Source organism: Borostomias antarcticus (genome assembly GCF_949987555.1).
Source record: "Borostomias antarcticus genome assembly, chromosome: 2".
In the NCBI taxonomy this organism is placed as follows: Eukaryota; Metazoa; Chordata; class Actinopteri; order Stomiiformes; family Stomiidae; genus Borostomias; species Borostomias antarcticus.
The window spans coordinates 29,112,739-29,129,511 of record NC_140235.1 but is presented as its reverse complement, the minus strand read 5'-3'; the positions used below and the strand labels follow the sequence as shown (position 1 = coordinate 29,129,511).

The following is a 16,773-nucleotide window of genomic DNA, read 5'->3' as shown; positions in this document are numbered from 1 at the left end:
CCGCTGTTTGCTCAAGGCCCTCGCTCCTCTCACGAGCTCCTCTTCAAACAGCGCTGCCCAACGGCGGCGGCCACAATGCGGCCCACCGCGCGGGCAAACATGCCTCGGCAAACACCACGGGGGAGGGTGGGGGGGGACAATTTGCGAGAGATTAGGCACACACCCGGGAGCGGACTGCCCCGCATTTGCCCTCGGGGGCCGCGGCCAAAGCAAGCGAGATAACGGCTATAATTCTCTGACATTAGCACATAATAGAGAGAGAGAAAAAAGAACGATCGCTCGATAGCAGATCTCGCAACGAGGTGTGCCTTACCTGGAATCGAGGGCCGTACGTCGCACGTAAGAACGGTTTATTTAACCCAAGGTGTTTTTTTTACACACGGCTCTTAAATGTAGACGTTATGAAGCGAGCAGCGCCTTAAAGTCTCTTAACGGTCACGATGAAATTGATTATTGACCTGCGCCCTACTGTAGCTCCTCCCCTCAGTGAGCGTCCATGGTGACGGATGAGGGTTAGAGAACGCTCCAGAGCGGAGGAACCGGCCCGGTGGAAGAACGCTGGGGCAAATTGTAATGGAACGAGCCAGCTGTCCGGGGCTCTAACCGCGGGCTGGGACTCTGAATCGGTACCCTATCGGGTACCGAACACAAGCCCCTCTCCCGAACCCGGCCGTACCGGTGAATTCAGCCCCAAGCACCGGGCCCCAATAGCGCTCCCCCTACTCTGGTACTCGCACGCTCTACCTGCTTTCACACTCGATAGAACCCAGTCAGCGCCATGTTGATGGATGAATTACGACGTCGCCGTCTTTATATTACTGTGTATGATTCGCCCTCTTCTACTTAACGTTTCGCAGCATTTACACCGTGAGGCGACATTTGACTCGGACACTCCGAAGCGTCCGGAAAGTAATACGCTAAGTAAGGAGAGACCAACTGACCGTGGCGGGTTGACATATGCTAGCCCCCTCCAACCCTCTCGCCTGCGTGATCCCTGACAGCCTGTGTGTGTGTGTGTGTGTGTGTGTGTGTGTGTGTGTGTCTGTGTCTGTGTCTGTGTCTGTGTGTGTGTGTGTGTGTGTGTGTGTTCGTTCGTTCGTTCGTTCCGTCCAGGTGGTGGAGCTGAAGCCGGGGGGGAAGGACATCCCAGTGTCCACCGCCAACAGGATCGCCTACATCCACCTGGTGGCCGACTACCGCCTGAACAAGCAGATCCGTCCACACTGCCTGGCCTTCCGCCAGGGCCTGGCCAACGTGGTCAACCTGGAGTGGCTGCGCATGTTCGACCAGCAAGAGATCCAGGTGTGTGTGCGCGGGCGTGTAATTACATGCATGTGCATTCCATCAAATATAGATGCCCTCCACTGTATGTATGTATTTGGTATTATTCGTCAGGCCATGTTTTATTTGATGACAGGTGCTGATATCCGGAGCTCATGTGCCCATCTGCCTTGACGACCTGAAGAAGTTCACACACTACTCAGGTATGACATGACTGAAACATTCTGAAGCTCAAGTCAAGGGGATGTCAATACAGCTGTTGAGCTGTTTGCCTGGTGGCATTAACTGTAAGCTATAGCTCTTGGGTCAAAGACTAACATGCGGTCAAAAAATCACCCCTAGGCATGACTCGTCTACAGTGTAAACAATGACTCCTGACCACGATGGTAAAGGTGTCACACATTAACTTTGCGGATTCAATGGGGTTATATTAGTCATGTTCATAGAAAAAGGAAGAATGATCTCTGATATTTGGCGGCCGTTTCCTACAGGAGGCTACTCCGCCACCCACACCGTCATCCAGACCTTCTGGGAGGTGGTGGACAGCTTCACGGACGAGGAGAAACGCAAACTCCTCAAGTTCGTCACCAGCTGCTCCAGACCTCCCCTGCTCGGCTTCAAGGTGAGAGAAAGTTGACCAGAAGTTCAGCCTCGCCGTTTTCCCTTTTCTCCCCCTCTTTCCCTCCCTCCCTCCCTCCCTCCCTCCCTCCCTCCCTCTCTCCCTCCCTCCCTCCCTCCCTCCCTCCCTCCCTCCCTCTTCCTCCCTCTCTCCCTCTCTCTCTCCCCTCCCTCTCTCCCTCCCTCCCTCCCTCTCTCTCTCCCTCCCTCCCTCCCTCTCCCTCCCTCCCTCCCTCCCTCCCTCCCTCCCTCCCTCCCTCCCTCCCTCCCTCCCTCCCTCCCTCCCTCCCTCCATCCCTCCATCCCTCCCTCCCTCTCTCCCTCCCTCCCTCCCTCCCTCTCTCCCTCCCTCTCTCTCTCCCTCCCTCCCTCCATCCCTCCCTCCCTCCCTCCCTCCCTCTCTCTCTCCCTCCCTCCCTCCCTCCCCCCCTGTCTGGTTTTGTAGACCAGCGTATCACGCGCTATCAGGGAGGTTTGCTGACAGACAAAGCCGGGCAGAGGGCGTGTTCGCTGCTAATGGGCATGTAATGAAAATACCTGGGGTCAGATAATGCTTTCAAATCGCAATTTTCAAATGATGCAGCGATAAGAGAGCAGAGGCACGCCCCCGAGCTTATCTCGCCGCCACACCGCTGCTTTCTACTTTAGCAACACCTGCGCTAGGCAGGCCTCCATCTTAGGTGCCCCGGGCGTGGGCTAAGGCCTGCCTCGTCTGCTGCTGAGTCAACATTTGTCGTTTCAGTGGCACTGTGAACTTTTGCACTTCTGCCTCTTGCATGACCCCAGGGAATGAGAATGTACTTTCACATTTATCAAGCTGCATACAGTGGGGCTGGGAGTAGTCTAAACCGTACAGGTGGTGAAATGATATGGAATATATATATACGTGCTGTCTGGGGCTGAACCTGTGGAATTGTACTATTTTATTAGCCTGGCGTCGCCAGACCCAATTCGCATATCCTATAAATTCTCAGGTCATTTTCGGTTTCCAAGCAGCATTATCAATGGGCGGGGCCAGTTGGTAAATTAAACCATTACCAAATCCTGTCAGAAGTACGGCAAACACATATTTTGTCGATCAGGTGGAAATCTCTCTGGAAATCTGACGGTTACTAGCCTGATCTGTGGAGAGAAACAGAATGTGAGCTCATGTTATCTGGATGGTGATGCCAGGCTACGATTTAATACAATTGTTGTGATCAACAGACAGGTTTCCCTATACTGTAGCTAGCAGCTATACAGCTATACAACTTGATTTAGAGTGACACTTAAATGCTTGTGAATACTGTTGATAACAAAAGAGTATGGCTGAAACCCATTAGGCAATTGTATCCGCCTTACTTAGGCTAACCAGAAGACATAATTACTGTATAATCGTTACTCTTTATTGCTGTCATTAGTTAAGAAAAACGGAATTGCTCTTTCTTCCTCAGCGAGAGAAAGAGGGTACAGAACTCTCCTAAACATCCACCTTCTTGGTAGTTTGAGAGTTACCCCTGTTAAATGAATTTGACTTTGGAGAGTGTGTGGGACACCCCAGAACTCAGAAGGGGGAGGGGCTGGGGGGGCGGAGGGTGGACTGATTGGCGAGGGCGGCCAGCCCCTGACCCGGCCGGCAGCTCGCGCCAGCTCCGCCTTAATTAGCTGTCGTTAAACGGCCTGGGATTCATTAGAGGAGAAATAGCTCTGTCAGGAGAAGCCATTTGAAAAAGATGATGGAAACACCCCCCCCTTTTTTTCCCTCCAAAATGATCGCTCTCGTAATGACACTTTCTCAATAAGCAACGATAGTTTAATACGGTAATTGTCAGAAAAATGGGGCCGTTACGGCAAAGCCTCCCAAGAGCCGTTTAATCGGGGTGAGCGTGGCCACTGAACCCCGCGCGTGCTCGCCCGCAAACGCGCGCACGTCCTGTCAAACCGCGGGGTGAATTCACGGGGAAAAGGGGGCCTGTCCCCCGGGTTTGTAATTGAAACGGCGAGTGTCGCGGCCTGAAGATGAGATGGCCCCATCGCCGGACAGCTCCATTTAAGAGCCGCCAGATAGACAACATGAAATGACCATTCACTCAGGGTCACCCAGTGGAGAGGTGTCACACTCCGTATCCTTCAACCGCGGCGCCTCGCTTCCAGATGGATTCCCAACCGCGGTATTAGCTTCGCGCTTAATGTCAGTTTTTTCGCGTTTTATTCGCTTACACTGCTCAACATCCCCACCTAATTACGATTGGCCGGGACGTTATGATTATCGGTGACATCAGTTGATTCACAGCTACAGTATGTCTGGCTGTGTTTAAACACCCTTGTGTGACCTCATCATTGTATTTCTGTATCTTGTGTCCAGTATCTTAAAAGGGCACTACAAAGATTTTGAACATTTCACTTGTTTTTGCATGTAGTGGGATTGTAAAAGGAAGATTGATTGAAGGCTGATTTTTCTAACTGTAGGCACTTTTATAGAATCTGCATTGGCTCTGGTTAGCATTAGCCAACTTGCTGGTAGAAAATATGGGTTATGCGAACATTGCATCCGAAAAATCCACAAAACAGCATTCAAATGTGTGCTATAACGACAACACGATTTTTGAGGTCTATCTGGGTGTCGTAGCAATTGTTACAAAAGCACCACTAGTCCTCTCAAGATGGTATGGTGTCCCTGTGCAGAACTAGCCTTGTGAGACCATCCTGATCTTGCCAGCTCACTTTTCAGTTTGCCTCCGCAGATCAGTCTGGACTTCCCCCTATCTCAAACGATTATTCTCCGATTACATTTTGACCGGACCAATCAGGGACTGTGTTCTGACTGCTGCTCTGCCCCCCAGTAAAACGCAGCCCCTGATTGGTTCCTGTAGTCTCCCGAAGCAACGATAGCAGAATTAACAGCCTTAAGTGCAGTTATTGCAGAAATAGACTCAATAACAACAATGAAACAAGAACAAGAGTATGCACAGAGTTTCGCAGAGCAAAAGACGATTGCCATTCTTCTGTTCGCCGTTCTTCCGACTGGATTTGGCAAAGGTTTTGCTAGTCTGATTGGCTGAAGGAGTTAGTCTGTCAAGGCAAGTTCTCCTGCCCACAATAACCTCTCAAGACGGGGGGAAGGCCAGACTGATCTGCGGAGTCAAACTGAATGTGAGCTTGCTAGATCAGGATGGTCTCACAAGGCTAATGTGGAACTGCTGCAACCACAAATCCCATTGATGGCCAAGTCCCATTGATGAATAGACCTGGGTTGAAATACTGAGTCAGGTGGATGAAATACTGAGTCAGGTGGATGAAATACTGAGTCGGGTGGATAGGATTTGAAATTTGTAGAAACATTGTGCCAGACAAGAATAATCAAGGACAGATAAGTAACTGAAATGATTTGAGGTTGTATTTTACCCGAGGTCTGACCTGCAGGTCAGTTTTAATATAGATTTTCAGAGCTTTCGGATTCCAAGGCTCATGTCATGTTGTTATTTTAGCACCCTCATAACTGCTCTGCGTTAGCTCTGTTAACTAACAACTCTGTGGGCAGCACTGGGTCTGCACAACATATGTCATTCTCAAAGCCGCGTTAGTAAACAGAACTACTGCAGATCTCGCTAGCTGGGGTGGCGCGGTGCTGTTCCACACGCCGCAGATCAGGGGTTTTAATGTAGCTCCAGTATCTCCGTGTAGCTTCCCTCTCATCACCTCCATGTCGCCATCCTTATATGCGACCCCGCCCCACGGCTTTGAGTCTCTGTTGAGAAACTTATGTGCCTCCGTTTGCAGGAGCTGTACCCGGCCTTCTGCATCCACAACGGAGGCAACGACCTGGAGCGCCTGCCGACCGCCAGCACCTGCATGAACCTCCTCAAGTTGCCGGAGTTCTGCGACCAGCACCTGATGAGGAACAAACTGCTGTACGCCATCGAGTCCTCGTCCGGCTTCGAGCTCAGCTGAAGGAGGGGGAGAGGGGGGGAGGGGTCAGGGGGTTTGGTGGGTGGGTGGGTGGGGGGGGCAGTCTCTGTCCCCGCATCCAGAGACTTAAAGAGACAAGGTGGGACACGGAGAGACCGCCCGCCTGGACCGCCTGCCTGGCTGGGCAGGGGGAGAGAGCGGGAGGGAGGGGGTAGGCCAGGGATGCAATGCACTGATACACGTATGACACGCCTCCATCTCCACGACGCTCGGAGAGCTGGGTGACCAGGAGGACAGCGGTCGCCCCAGAGACTGAGATTTAAGAGTTAGAGAATAAAGGGGGATGTGGGTTTGGGGGCTGCAGAGTTTTTATTCATCCGGTTTTAAATCTGTATTCAAAAACCGCCAAAACAGAAGTGTGGAACAGCGCCAGGTGTTAACTAGCAGCCGTTTTTATGAGGTTTGTGTTCCTTGTGACAAAAAAAAAGAAACAAAAGAACTTGTCTGCAAGTGTCCACGGCAAACACATCTGACCCTTCAGAATAGCTCTTTTTGTAATAAACCCTACAACGGCAACAACAGTCTATTCACCAAAGATGAGCAGTCGTGTCATGAGAGGAAAGAGAGAGGAGCAGGCATTAAGGGGAGAGACAGAAGGGGACAGACTGTAGCACTCTATATGTCTCTGTCCTTATGTCCCCGGTGGATTTCAAAGCAAATGTGTGATAAAAGGGGGGGGGGGGGGGGGGGGTTGTGGACACACCTCGCAGTGGAGAACTGGGACTCTGACTGTGTATGTCTCAAGGGCTTCGGAAGGTCAGGTTGTTGAATAGTACCATGTATTTTCAGGTAGATGCCATCAAAACTCACTTTAGTTTGTGATTTCTGTAATGATTAATTATTAACTTGTAATAATTGTCATGTCTGATAACCAGACTGTAAACTATAAACATGTAAAGGCTTTTTGGCTGGCTACATGTGTGGGTTTCTCAAGACGAAAGCAAGTAAAGCTGGTTATTATGTACGGGACTGTACTATTGATTATATGATGATTGTGGCTTTGTGAATATGTATATGTTTACACATACTCTTGTACAATTCATCTACTCAGTATTTGTACAGGTTGCTTTCCCCCTTTCTTTAATCCTGTGTTTTGAATGAGGGCAGCGTGTTCCCACACACAGCTAAAGTGAACAATCTACAGTTATATGCGCCCTGCAGTGGAACGCCTGTGGAGCAACTCCCGTCAATAATAAGGCTTGTGAATCCTTATATCTGTGTAAAAAAAAAAAAACTGAGTGAAAAAAGAGTGTCTGAATATTATTAAATCCTCCTTTTTTGCATTCAAGGCTCTTTGTCTGTTTTTTGCCTGGTGGTAATGGGCATTGAGTTGTGAGCGAAATCTCGTCCTGATTTTTTATGGCCTCTGACATATAATTAAAGAAACATCCAGTTAAGAAACACGGAGCAGAACTATCCTGGCCCGGAGATGCATTATCGGGCTGCGCGCAAATTAAGATTGTGTGCGTTCATCATAAATCTGCCTGCACTGTGATGCAGTTAGGGCCGGGAGTGGGGTTTTTTCTCCCCTCTTTGGACTGTTTCCATCGCGGCATCCATTCTTGCCTCCCTGGAATAGCAATGATGCTGCCCACTTCCCCCCAAACCTAAATCCCATCCATACAGGCGGGGAACTCGGCGGTAATTGGGTCTTAAAAACCTGACTTGTCACGCTAAAATGAGAGATTCATCTCAATTACAGGCAGATTTATTTAGCCTATTACCTTCTGATGGATTATAACTGACGAAGTTAATGCAGGTGGTTATGAATCATCCCATGTGTATTATGATATACTTCAAATTGCTCAAATGCCTTTTACGGGATAATTGGAAGTTTAAAAAAAATCTCATTTGTTTTATGTAATAGTTAAAAAATATAAAACACTAAGAGGTAGTCATTTACCAAAAAGACCTCATGCGTTAGGCTAGAGGTAGGCTAATAACTAATTAGGCAATATGAATGCCCTCTTTGGATTTTCGTAAAAATGCAATTTCTTCTTAAGATAATCAGTGCTGACAGATTGGCGCTATCGCTATCCGCTGTTCTAGTCATACTGTAGGAATGTCTGATTTGAAAGCATGCAGCTCTACTAGGCTATAGCCAACACCTGCTATTTGAGACGTTTAATGGGAAATTAGCATGAAGACAGAAAACTGAAATTGGAGGTTAAATGTGCTACATGTAAGATTTCGTTGTTTTGAATAAACCCAGCTAGGCCTATATTAACAAATTAACCAGCAGGTTATCTGGTTAGGCCAATACGCCTATTTCCTTATCTGTTATGTTTTTTGGGGCGATGATAGGCTATAGCATCTGGTCAGTCCACTCTGTTTACAAAATGGCACCACACATCTTGTAAATATTGCAGACCGGCCAAGAAAACTGAAAATCATTGCCTAGCACATTTGCGGTAAGGGTATAGGCTACTTTGACACACTAACTTCACCAGCCCTGCAGATTTACCATTCTAATTTGCTATTAAATAGGAAAACCCGGAAATCTTACATTTTAATTTATTTTTACAGGGACGGTGCACATATGCTAGTGCTGGATTTAGACAGAAGTAACACAAAAAGCAAACAAACAAAATGACATGTGTAGCTGACCACCTGTTTTGGAGGTATGGGCTCGTGGGTCAGAAGGCGTGTTCAAGACATCGCATGGAACCTTTAATATTGGAATTTTAACACTGGAAATGTGTCTCTCATAATATTCGATTATTTGCACGATAGGCGTATTATAATCATAGAATGTTGATTGATTTAGTTGACTATCCTCACAGTTTTCAATAGATTTCTGTCAGCTGTGGGGCATTGCCCCCAAAAGGAAATTTAAAAGTAAATAGGCCGCTATGTTCAAAAACTATGTGACATATGAATCAGTTAAGGCTATGCGCCCCATCCATGAATAAGCTAACCACAAACCCAGGTCAACTAGACCCATGATGGAAGTATGAGGCGATCTGACTTGCTGTGACGAATTTATTAAACGCCAGTGCCATCGTGTGGCTGACAGACGTTGTCTCAGGAGGGAGAGGCGATAACCCAGATCTCAGGATCCTATGTGTAGGCCCAAACATTTGCACACTTCCACAACTGTAGGTAAACCACCTTAAGCCAGATTTGGCAGTTTTGGAAATACACATGGTGTGAGGAGGGAGGAAGGGGTACACAGGGATTCAGAGATGCCATTCACAGCGCACAAGCACGTTGAGGGAATTGAAGAGCACCATCAGTTCCCAGAATCTTCTGAGGATGGGACGGGTGGTAAACCAGCATGATGAACAGCGAAACCAGACATGTGAGGTCAAAGACAGTTGAAATAGGCAAAGGTCAAAGACAATTTAAATGCTGGAATCAGGGTTGGCTGTTCCTACTGATTAATATTCCGTAACCCAAAGTGAAACATTTTCAATAAATGTAGATACATGTGGAATATTTTCTATGATGTACTTTCTTAATGCCATTGGAATGAAAATTAAATATGAAAAACAATGCTTTTCATACATGTCGTCTAGAGTTGTATCTGTACAACAGATCAGGTTTGGTGCATTTTCTGACTGTTCTGCTTCTGATAAATTTGTGCACTTGATTTCTAAAAGCTCTCTACATCGATCAAACTAGAGTTGATGAGCAGGAATACACACAGGACACGGGGATTCCGTAGTCTACTTTAGAACATGAACAAGATATTTAATATTGCAACAGTTCATATGTGAAGGGTTAATCCCTTCCAGCAGACACCTGACCTCAGTTGAAATGAACAGTCATCACTATGTAGATATTTTTTGTCAGAAATATCAAGCAAAGGACAAAACAATTAGAAATGTCCTCTCTTTCTCTCTCTCACACCGTGTCCTAACTGCTTGCGACGCGAGCAACAGAACGCGACATCGCAGCTTGCTGTCCTAACTGAAACCTTTAAATGTCCTGTTCTGTTACGTCATTTGTCTATATTCCCAACTGAAGACAGTTAAAGAACGAACGCCTTTCAACGCGAGCGACAGGAGGACAATAGGAACAGGGCGAGCGTCAACAGGGCAGTTAAAACGTTGCGCCGCTTCGTGCTGCGTCACTCGCGTCCAGTTAGGACATAACGACAGAAAACAAAGCAATGGAACGCAATTTGTCGCTGACGCTCGCTCGCGTCGAGTGTAGTTAGGACACGGTGTCACTCTCTCACTCACACACACACACACACACACACACACACACACACACACACACACACACACACACACACACACACACACACACACACACACACACACACTCTCTCTCTCTCACTCACTCACTCACTCACTCACTCACTCACTCACTCACTCACTCACTCACTCACTCACTCACACACTCTCTCTCTCTCTCTCTCTCTCTCTCTCTCTCTCTCTCTCTCTCTAAACAACGCCCCCTGGCAGAACCAGGAAATCCCTTGCTCCTCCCAGTAGGCTACTCACTCTCTATTCCTAGAAAACGAAAGTGTTCTCTCCGTCTCTCTCCCTCTCTCTTTCTCTCTCAAACTCTTACCTCTCTGCGTCTGTGAGTGAGTGACTGTGTCCCTGACACACCAGCATGGCCCAGCAGGGAGTTCTGTTAGACCAAGACCAGTTCTGCTGTTCTATCTGTCTGGACCTCTTAAAGGATCCAGTCACCCTCCCCTGTGGTCACAGCTACTGTAGCAGCTGCATCGAGGACTGCTGGGACCAGGATGAACAGAAGGGAATCTACAGCTGCCCCCAGTGCAGACGGAGCTTCACTCCAAGGCCTGCCCTGATGAGGAACTCCATGCTGGCTGAGGTGGTGGAGAAGCTGAAGGAGACAGGAGGAGCCCGAGCCGCCCCCTCTGAGCTGACCAGCCCAGCTGGGTCAGACTTGGTGACCTGTGACCTCTGCACCGGGACCAGCAAGCAGAGCGCCCTCATGTCCTGTCTGGTGTGTCTGGTGTCCTACTGTGAGACTCACCTCCAGCCCCACTACCAGGTTCCTGGTCTGAAGAAGCACAAGCTGGTCAAAGCCACGTGTGGACTGCAGGAGAGGATCTGCTCGAGTCACGACAAGCTGCTGGAGGTCTTCTGTCGGACAGACCAGCAGTGTATCTGCCTGATGTGTGTTATGGATGCACATAAAGGCCATGATACGGTGTCAGCCACAGCCGAGAGGGCAGAGAAACAGGTAAGACCTGACCAGGTCAGAAAGCGCATTGTGTTGCCTCTGTGTATGAAGTGCGCTATACAAATAAAGTTTGATTTGAATTGATTTAGGTTAATTGGAATGAACATTGAATCAAGAGCGACAGAAACAGGGTTATTTTTCATCCATGTTTTTTGATGGGATAAAAAGTATTCAGTGCATGAGATCTGAATATGTTACGGCTAAAATATATTTAAAAAGTAGAGATATATCAACCCAAAATACTGAAATTAGTGATAATTTGACTGAGACAAACACAACTCTTAGTCTTTGATGATTATTATTTTATTATTGGCTTTCACGAGTTAAAAGTCCAGTCTGAACTCCTATCTGGCCTACATACAGTAAAGAACTATACAACGTCACCAAGTGCTGACTCATATCAGGAAATGCAGGATAACTTTTATGTTGACCCATGAAAGTGACATGAAGCCCAAACCTGAGGGTTTTCACCCTCCTGACATGTTAGAAGGGGGGATATTGTCCTTCTTTCAGTGCCTGCAGGCAGAACTACAGTAGAGAGTAGCTCATTAATTGATCATCACAAGAGAGAGTCGTCCTGCTCATTTTCTGAGTGACGTCAAATACACCTTTGTTACAAAGAATGGATACTTGCTTCTATGACATACCAGTATAAATGACCTATAGTAAATCTTTACCATGTATGTGAACTTAACCTTGAGCCTATAGAGCTACAGCGTACATACCTGTAGTGGACAGTCAGGGGTTGAAGTTCAACTTATGTTTACCAGCTGTACCAATGTTGGTGATACATTTCTTATGACAGGGCAAAGTACTCCAGAGTCCTATTGTAACTTTTAATGTTTTGTTGGAATTTGTGTTTGTCTCCAGAGCAAGCTGGGTCTGATTCAGCAGAATGTCCAGCAGAGAGTCCAGGAGAGAGAGAAGGAGCTGCAGGAGGTCCAGCAGGCTGTGGAGTCTCTCCAGGTCAGCATCAGGATGTCAGCTACTCTAGCTATGGTGGAGGGAGATACCTGGCCTCGTGAAACCATCCTGAACTCACCAGCTCTCTTTCAGTTTTCCTCCACAGATCAGGATGGTGTTATGAGGCTAGGAGATACCTGTAGGACAGTTATAACTCACATTCAGGATTATTGGTCTCAGTTTCTTTTTCTTTCTTTCTTTCTTTCTTTCTTTCTTTCTTTCTTTCTTTCTTTCTTTCTTTCTTTCTTTCTTTCTTTCTTTCTTTTTCTTTCTTTCTTTCTTTCTTTCTTTCTTTCTTTCTTTCTTTCTTTCTTTCTTTCTTTCTTAATTCTTTCTGTTCCTTCCTTCCTTCCTTCCTTCCTTCCTTCCTTCCTTCCTTCCTTCCTTCCTTCCTTCCTTTCTTTCTTTCTTTCTTTCTTTCTTCCTTAATTCTTTCTTAATTCTTTCTGTTTCTTTCTTCCTTCCTTCTTTCTTTCCTTCTTTCTTTGTCCAGCGCTCTGGCCAGGCAGCAGAGCAGGACAGTGAGAGGATCTTCACTGAGCTGATCTGCTCCATTGAGAGAAGGCGCTCTGAGGTGAAGAAGCTGATCAGAGCCCAGCAGAGGGCAGCAGTGAGTGAGGCTGAAGGACTGGTGGAGAGACTGGAGCAGGAGATAGCTGAGCTGAGGAGGAGAGACGCGGAGCTGGAGCAGTTCTCACACACAGAAGACCACATCCACTTCCTCCAGGTACAGTAGCTGGACTCTCCTGGTACCTGACATGTGGACATCAACTGGTTTGGTGTATTGATTAGGCCAGCATATTCTGTACACTCGGTATGTGTTTCTGTTTATTTCCTATATCTTTCTCTCTCTCTCTCTTCAGAGTTACCAGTCTGTTTCCAGTCCCAGTGTATCTTCAGACCTCCCCAGCGTCTCTGTCCCTTCTCTTCAGTACTTCAGTGATGTGACTAAGGCTGTCTCTGAGCTGAGAGAGAAACTAGAGGACATGATCAAGGGAGAGTGGTCCAGCATATCTTTCACAGGTGTGTTGGAAGAGTTTTGAGAAAAAAATTCTGTAAAAATATCACTTAAGTACGGAGAGCAACAAGTGATCCTGTCTTGTCCAATAAGAAACAATGTGACCAGAGGAAAGATTTGGGGTTCACAATGAAACACGTTCAACACATCTCTGTATACTGTCTACTTGGCTTTAAAATTGATGATTGTGTATGTACTGTATGTGTGTGTGTGTGTCTGTGTGTGTGTGTGTGTGACTGAAGTCTCTTTAGTGGATGTGTTGTCTCCTCCAGAGCCCAGGACCAGAGCACATTTCTTACATTGTGAGTGTCTGAAGTCTCCACCTCTCTCTGTTGAATGATAAATCAACAATACCAGCTTTAAGGGCGACAGATGAACGGTCATGTTATTAACTCTGATCTGGTCTCTGCTCTGTCCCAGATTCCTGTCCGCTCACTCTGGACCCAAACACCGCAAACAGATACCTCTCTCTGTCTGGGGAGAACAGGAAGGTGACACGTTCAGAGCAGATCCAGTCATATCCTGACCATCCAGACAGATTCACCCACTATGCCCAGGTGCTGTGTAGAGAGGCTCTGTCTGGGCGCTGTTACTGGGAGGTGGAATGGAAAAGTGGTGTTAACATAGTAGTCTCATATAAAGACATCAGCAGAACAGAGAGCGTCTCCTCCTGGTTTGGTGGCAATAACAAGTCCTGGTGTTTATGGTGCTCTAAGGGTGGTTACAGGTTCATACATGATAATGTTGAGACTAAACTATCAGGCCCTAAGTCCTCCAGAGTAGGAGTGTACCTGGATCACAAGGCAGGTTATCTGTCCTTCTACACCATCTCTGACACAGTGACCCTCCTCCTCAAAGTCCAGACCACATTCACCCAGCCACTCTATCCAGGGTTTACGCTTAGGAATCCTAATGCCTGTGCAGAGATGAGTAAACTGTGGTAGAGGGAGGGGGATCCTTTGAGAGGATGGGGGGAGAGTAGGGGGGAGGAGATGAGGGGACAGGGGGGGTGCAGGGGAAGAGGAGAGGAACGTAACGTTGCCTCTGGATCAAGTTTGCAACCTCAGTTAGTTAATCAATCAATCAATCAAAGCTTTATTTGTATAGCGCATTTCATACCCAGAGGCAACACAATGCACTTTACAGAGAACAAGGGAGGTGGACATATGTCCCACCCCTACATATTCCAGAGGGAAGCAAAAAAAAAACAGTAATCACCCCGGGGCCAGATAAGTGAGCTTTAAAAATTCTTCCCTGACCCCTCTCAACAAGGCGATCGAGCAAGCTCCTGGAGTATGTTTGTCTACTGGCTAAGAACATTTATAAAGCAATACATTACATTAAATTAAATTTCAGAGTAAGAGAGGCTAAAAAAGCATCATAGGAGAGACATGGCAAATACTGGTGTGTGTTGTTTTCTCTCCTACTGTTACCTAAGTGGCTGTTATATTTCATCCTGAAGTAAAGATTAAATAAAGGCATATGAAACTGAAAGACATCTCATTACTGTATGGAAATGTGTGGAATTTGCTCTTATTACTAAAACTCTTTCCCTCCCTTCCTCCCCGTCCCCACCTTACATCCTTTCATCTTTTCATCCTTCTCTCCGTCTTTCCATCTCTCCCTCTCTCTCTGTCTCCCCCTCTCTCTCCCTCTCTCTCTAAATAAGTAAATAAATACAGATATACTAAGTCAAACAAAAAAACACACACAACCATACACAAAAACACAAGCTATTCTCCGTCATTGCACATTACCATATTGCACATGAAATTGCACATTCCCATATTGCACATGAAATGTATTGAATCACAGATCACTTTATTGCTGCATTGAGTGTGGATATTGCTGTTGAGTAGAAAACATTTTTTGAGTATGTTTGTTCTTGTTTTGAATGATCTGTACCGCCTGCCCGACGGCAACAGTTCAAGCAGAGAGTGTCCGGGGTGGGAAGTGTCCTTAGTGATGTTCTGGGCTTTTTTGAGGCAGCGGGAACTGTGAAGGTCTCCCAGTGTGAGGAGAGGGGGCGTCTGACGATCTTCTCGGCCGTGTTGATGACCCTCTGGAGCGCTTTCCTCTGGACCGCAGTGCAGCTGGTGTTCAGTACCACACACAGATGCAGTAAGTCAGTATGCTCTCTATGGAGCATCTGTAGAAGGACAACAGCAGTCTCTGTGAGATGTTATTCCTCCTGAGCACCCTCAGAAAGTGCAATCTCTGCTGGGCCTTTTTCTGCAGAGCAGAGGTGTTCACACTCCAGGTCAGGCCCTCCTCAATGTGGACTCCCAGGAAGAGGAAGTCAGTCACCTTCTCCACACAGTCCCCGTTGATGGTCAGTGGTGGAATGTCCGTTTTCTTTTTCCTGTAGTCTATGATGAGCTCCTTGGTCTTTGCGGTGTTGAGGAGCAGGTTGTTCTCTCTGCACCACTCTTACAGCTGCTCCACCTCGTCCCTGTAGGCGGACTCATCCCCTCCTGAGATGAGCCCGACCATCGTGGTGTCGTCCGCAAACTTTACCATGGTGTTACTGTGGTGGACGGGGGTGCAGTCGTGTGTGTGGAGGGTGTTCAGTAGGGGGCTCAGAACACAGCCCTGTGGTGCCCCAGTACTGACACTGAGAGTTGTGGATGTGTGATGGCCCACTCTGACCCTCTGGCACCAGCGGCCAGACAGGAAGCTGCTGATCCACATGCAGATGGAGTGTGGAAGTCCCAGATCCCTCAGTTTGTCCACCAGTTTGTGGGGGAGGATGGTGTTGTAGTCTAGGAAGAGCATCCACATGTAGCTCCCCTGCTTCTCCAGGTGGGCTAATGCTGCGTGAACGGCCGTGGCTACAGCGTCCTCTGTTGATCTCTTCTCCCTGTAAGCAAACTGGTGGGGGTCAAAGCTACATGGGAGTAGTGATGTGATGTAGTCCTTGACCAGTTTTTCAAAACATTTCATCACCATTGGTGTGAGTGCTACTGGCCTGTAGTGGTTGAGGCCAGAGATGTGGGGTTTCTTGGGCAGGGGGACAATAGTGGAGGATTTCAGACAGGGTGGGACAGTGGACTGGGCTGAGGACCGGTTGAAAATCCTTGTGAAGACTCCAGCCAGCTGAGCCACGCAGTCCTTCAGCACGCGTCCGGGGACGCCGTCAGGTCCAGCAGCCTTCCTCGGGTTCATGGCTCGCAGCGTGCGCCTCCCCTGGAGCTCCTCTATTGTGAGGGCGGGGCCGCTGTAGGGCGTGGGGTGGGGTGTGGCCTCTGGTGGCTTTACCTCAAAGCGTGCAAAGAAGAGGTTGAGCTTCTCTGCCAGTGAGGCGTCACCTTCGGCTGCTCCGAGGTTGGTCTTCTAGTTGGTGAGATGCTGGACTCCCTGCCACACCTGCCTGGTGTTGCTGTCCAGGTGGTCCTTGATCCTTCTCCTGTAGTCCTCCTTGGCCTCTCTGGTCCCCCTCTTCAGGTTAGCTCTGGTCGAGCTGATCACACTGGATGAAAAAATTCCACTGTTAGGCCTAGCCTACCCTTTTATCTATAAATGCTAAAATACATTGGAATATTGAACGCAAGAATAGGCTTAGGCTTACACACCACGGAAGTCTAGACCGTTTACTCAGCAGGTGGCGTAATCACGCAACAGTTCCGTTTGCCCATCGCGTCCCCGCCCCCTCATACATTTCCGAGCTGGCAAACAGCCAGCACAGGAGCCTACGAACAACAATCGGCAGCAATTTCTCGAAATTTCCAGACATTCTAGGAGTGTCCAGAGCACAGTTGCGCGCAGATAGGTCTACG

General features: G+C 47.8%; 2 protein-coding genes across 2 annotated transcripts in view; both read left to right on the top strand.

Moving 5' to 3' along the window:
- The window catches only part of ube3c (ubiquitin protein ligase E3C), a gene marked incomplete at its 3' end in the record, with an annotated part of 36,126 nt that extends 30,297 nt beyond the window's left edge, over window positions 1-5,829 (top strand). The window contains exons 20-23 of the mRNA XM_084459345.1: window positions 1,114-1,302; window positions 1,418-1,484; window positions 1,773-1,903; window positions 5,659-5,829. Of these exons, the coding sequence (XP_084315471.1) occupies window positions 1,114-1,302; window positions 1,418-1,484; window positions 1,773-1,903; window positions 5,659-5,829 (558 nt within the window). The remainder of the gene's footprint in view (window positions 1-1,113; window positions 1,303-1,417; window positions 1,485-1,772; window positions 1,904-5,658) is intronic.
- A 4,587-nt stretch (window positions 5,830-10,416) lies between these two features.
- Window positions 10,417-13,941, top strand: LOC311322186 (tripartite motif-containing protein 16-like; the record flags this gene model as incomplete). The annotated part of the gene is made up of 6 exons (XM_084454229.1): window positions 10,417-11,016; window positions 11,887-11,982; window positions 12,473-12,706; window positions 12,843-13,002; window positions 13,240-13,299; window positions 13,418-13,941. The coding sequence occupies 6 exons, from the start codon at window positions 10,417-10,419 to the stop codon at window positions 13,939-13,941; spliced, it is 1,674 nt and encodes a 557-aa protein (XP_084310355.1).
- Window positions 13,942-16,773: the final 2,832 nt, after the last annotated feature.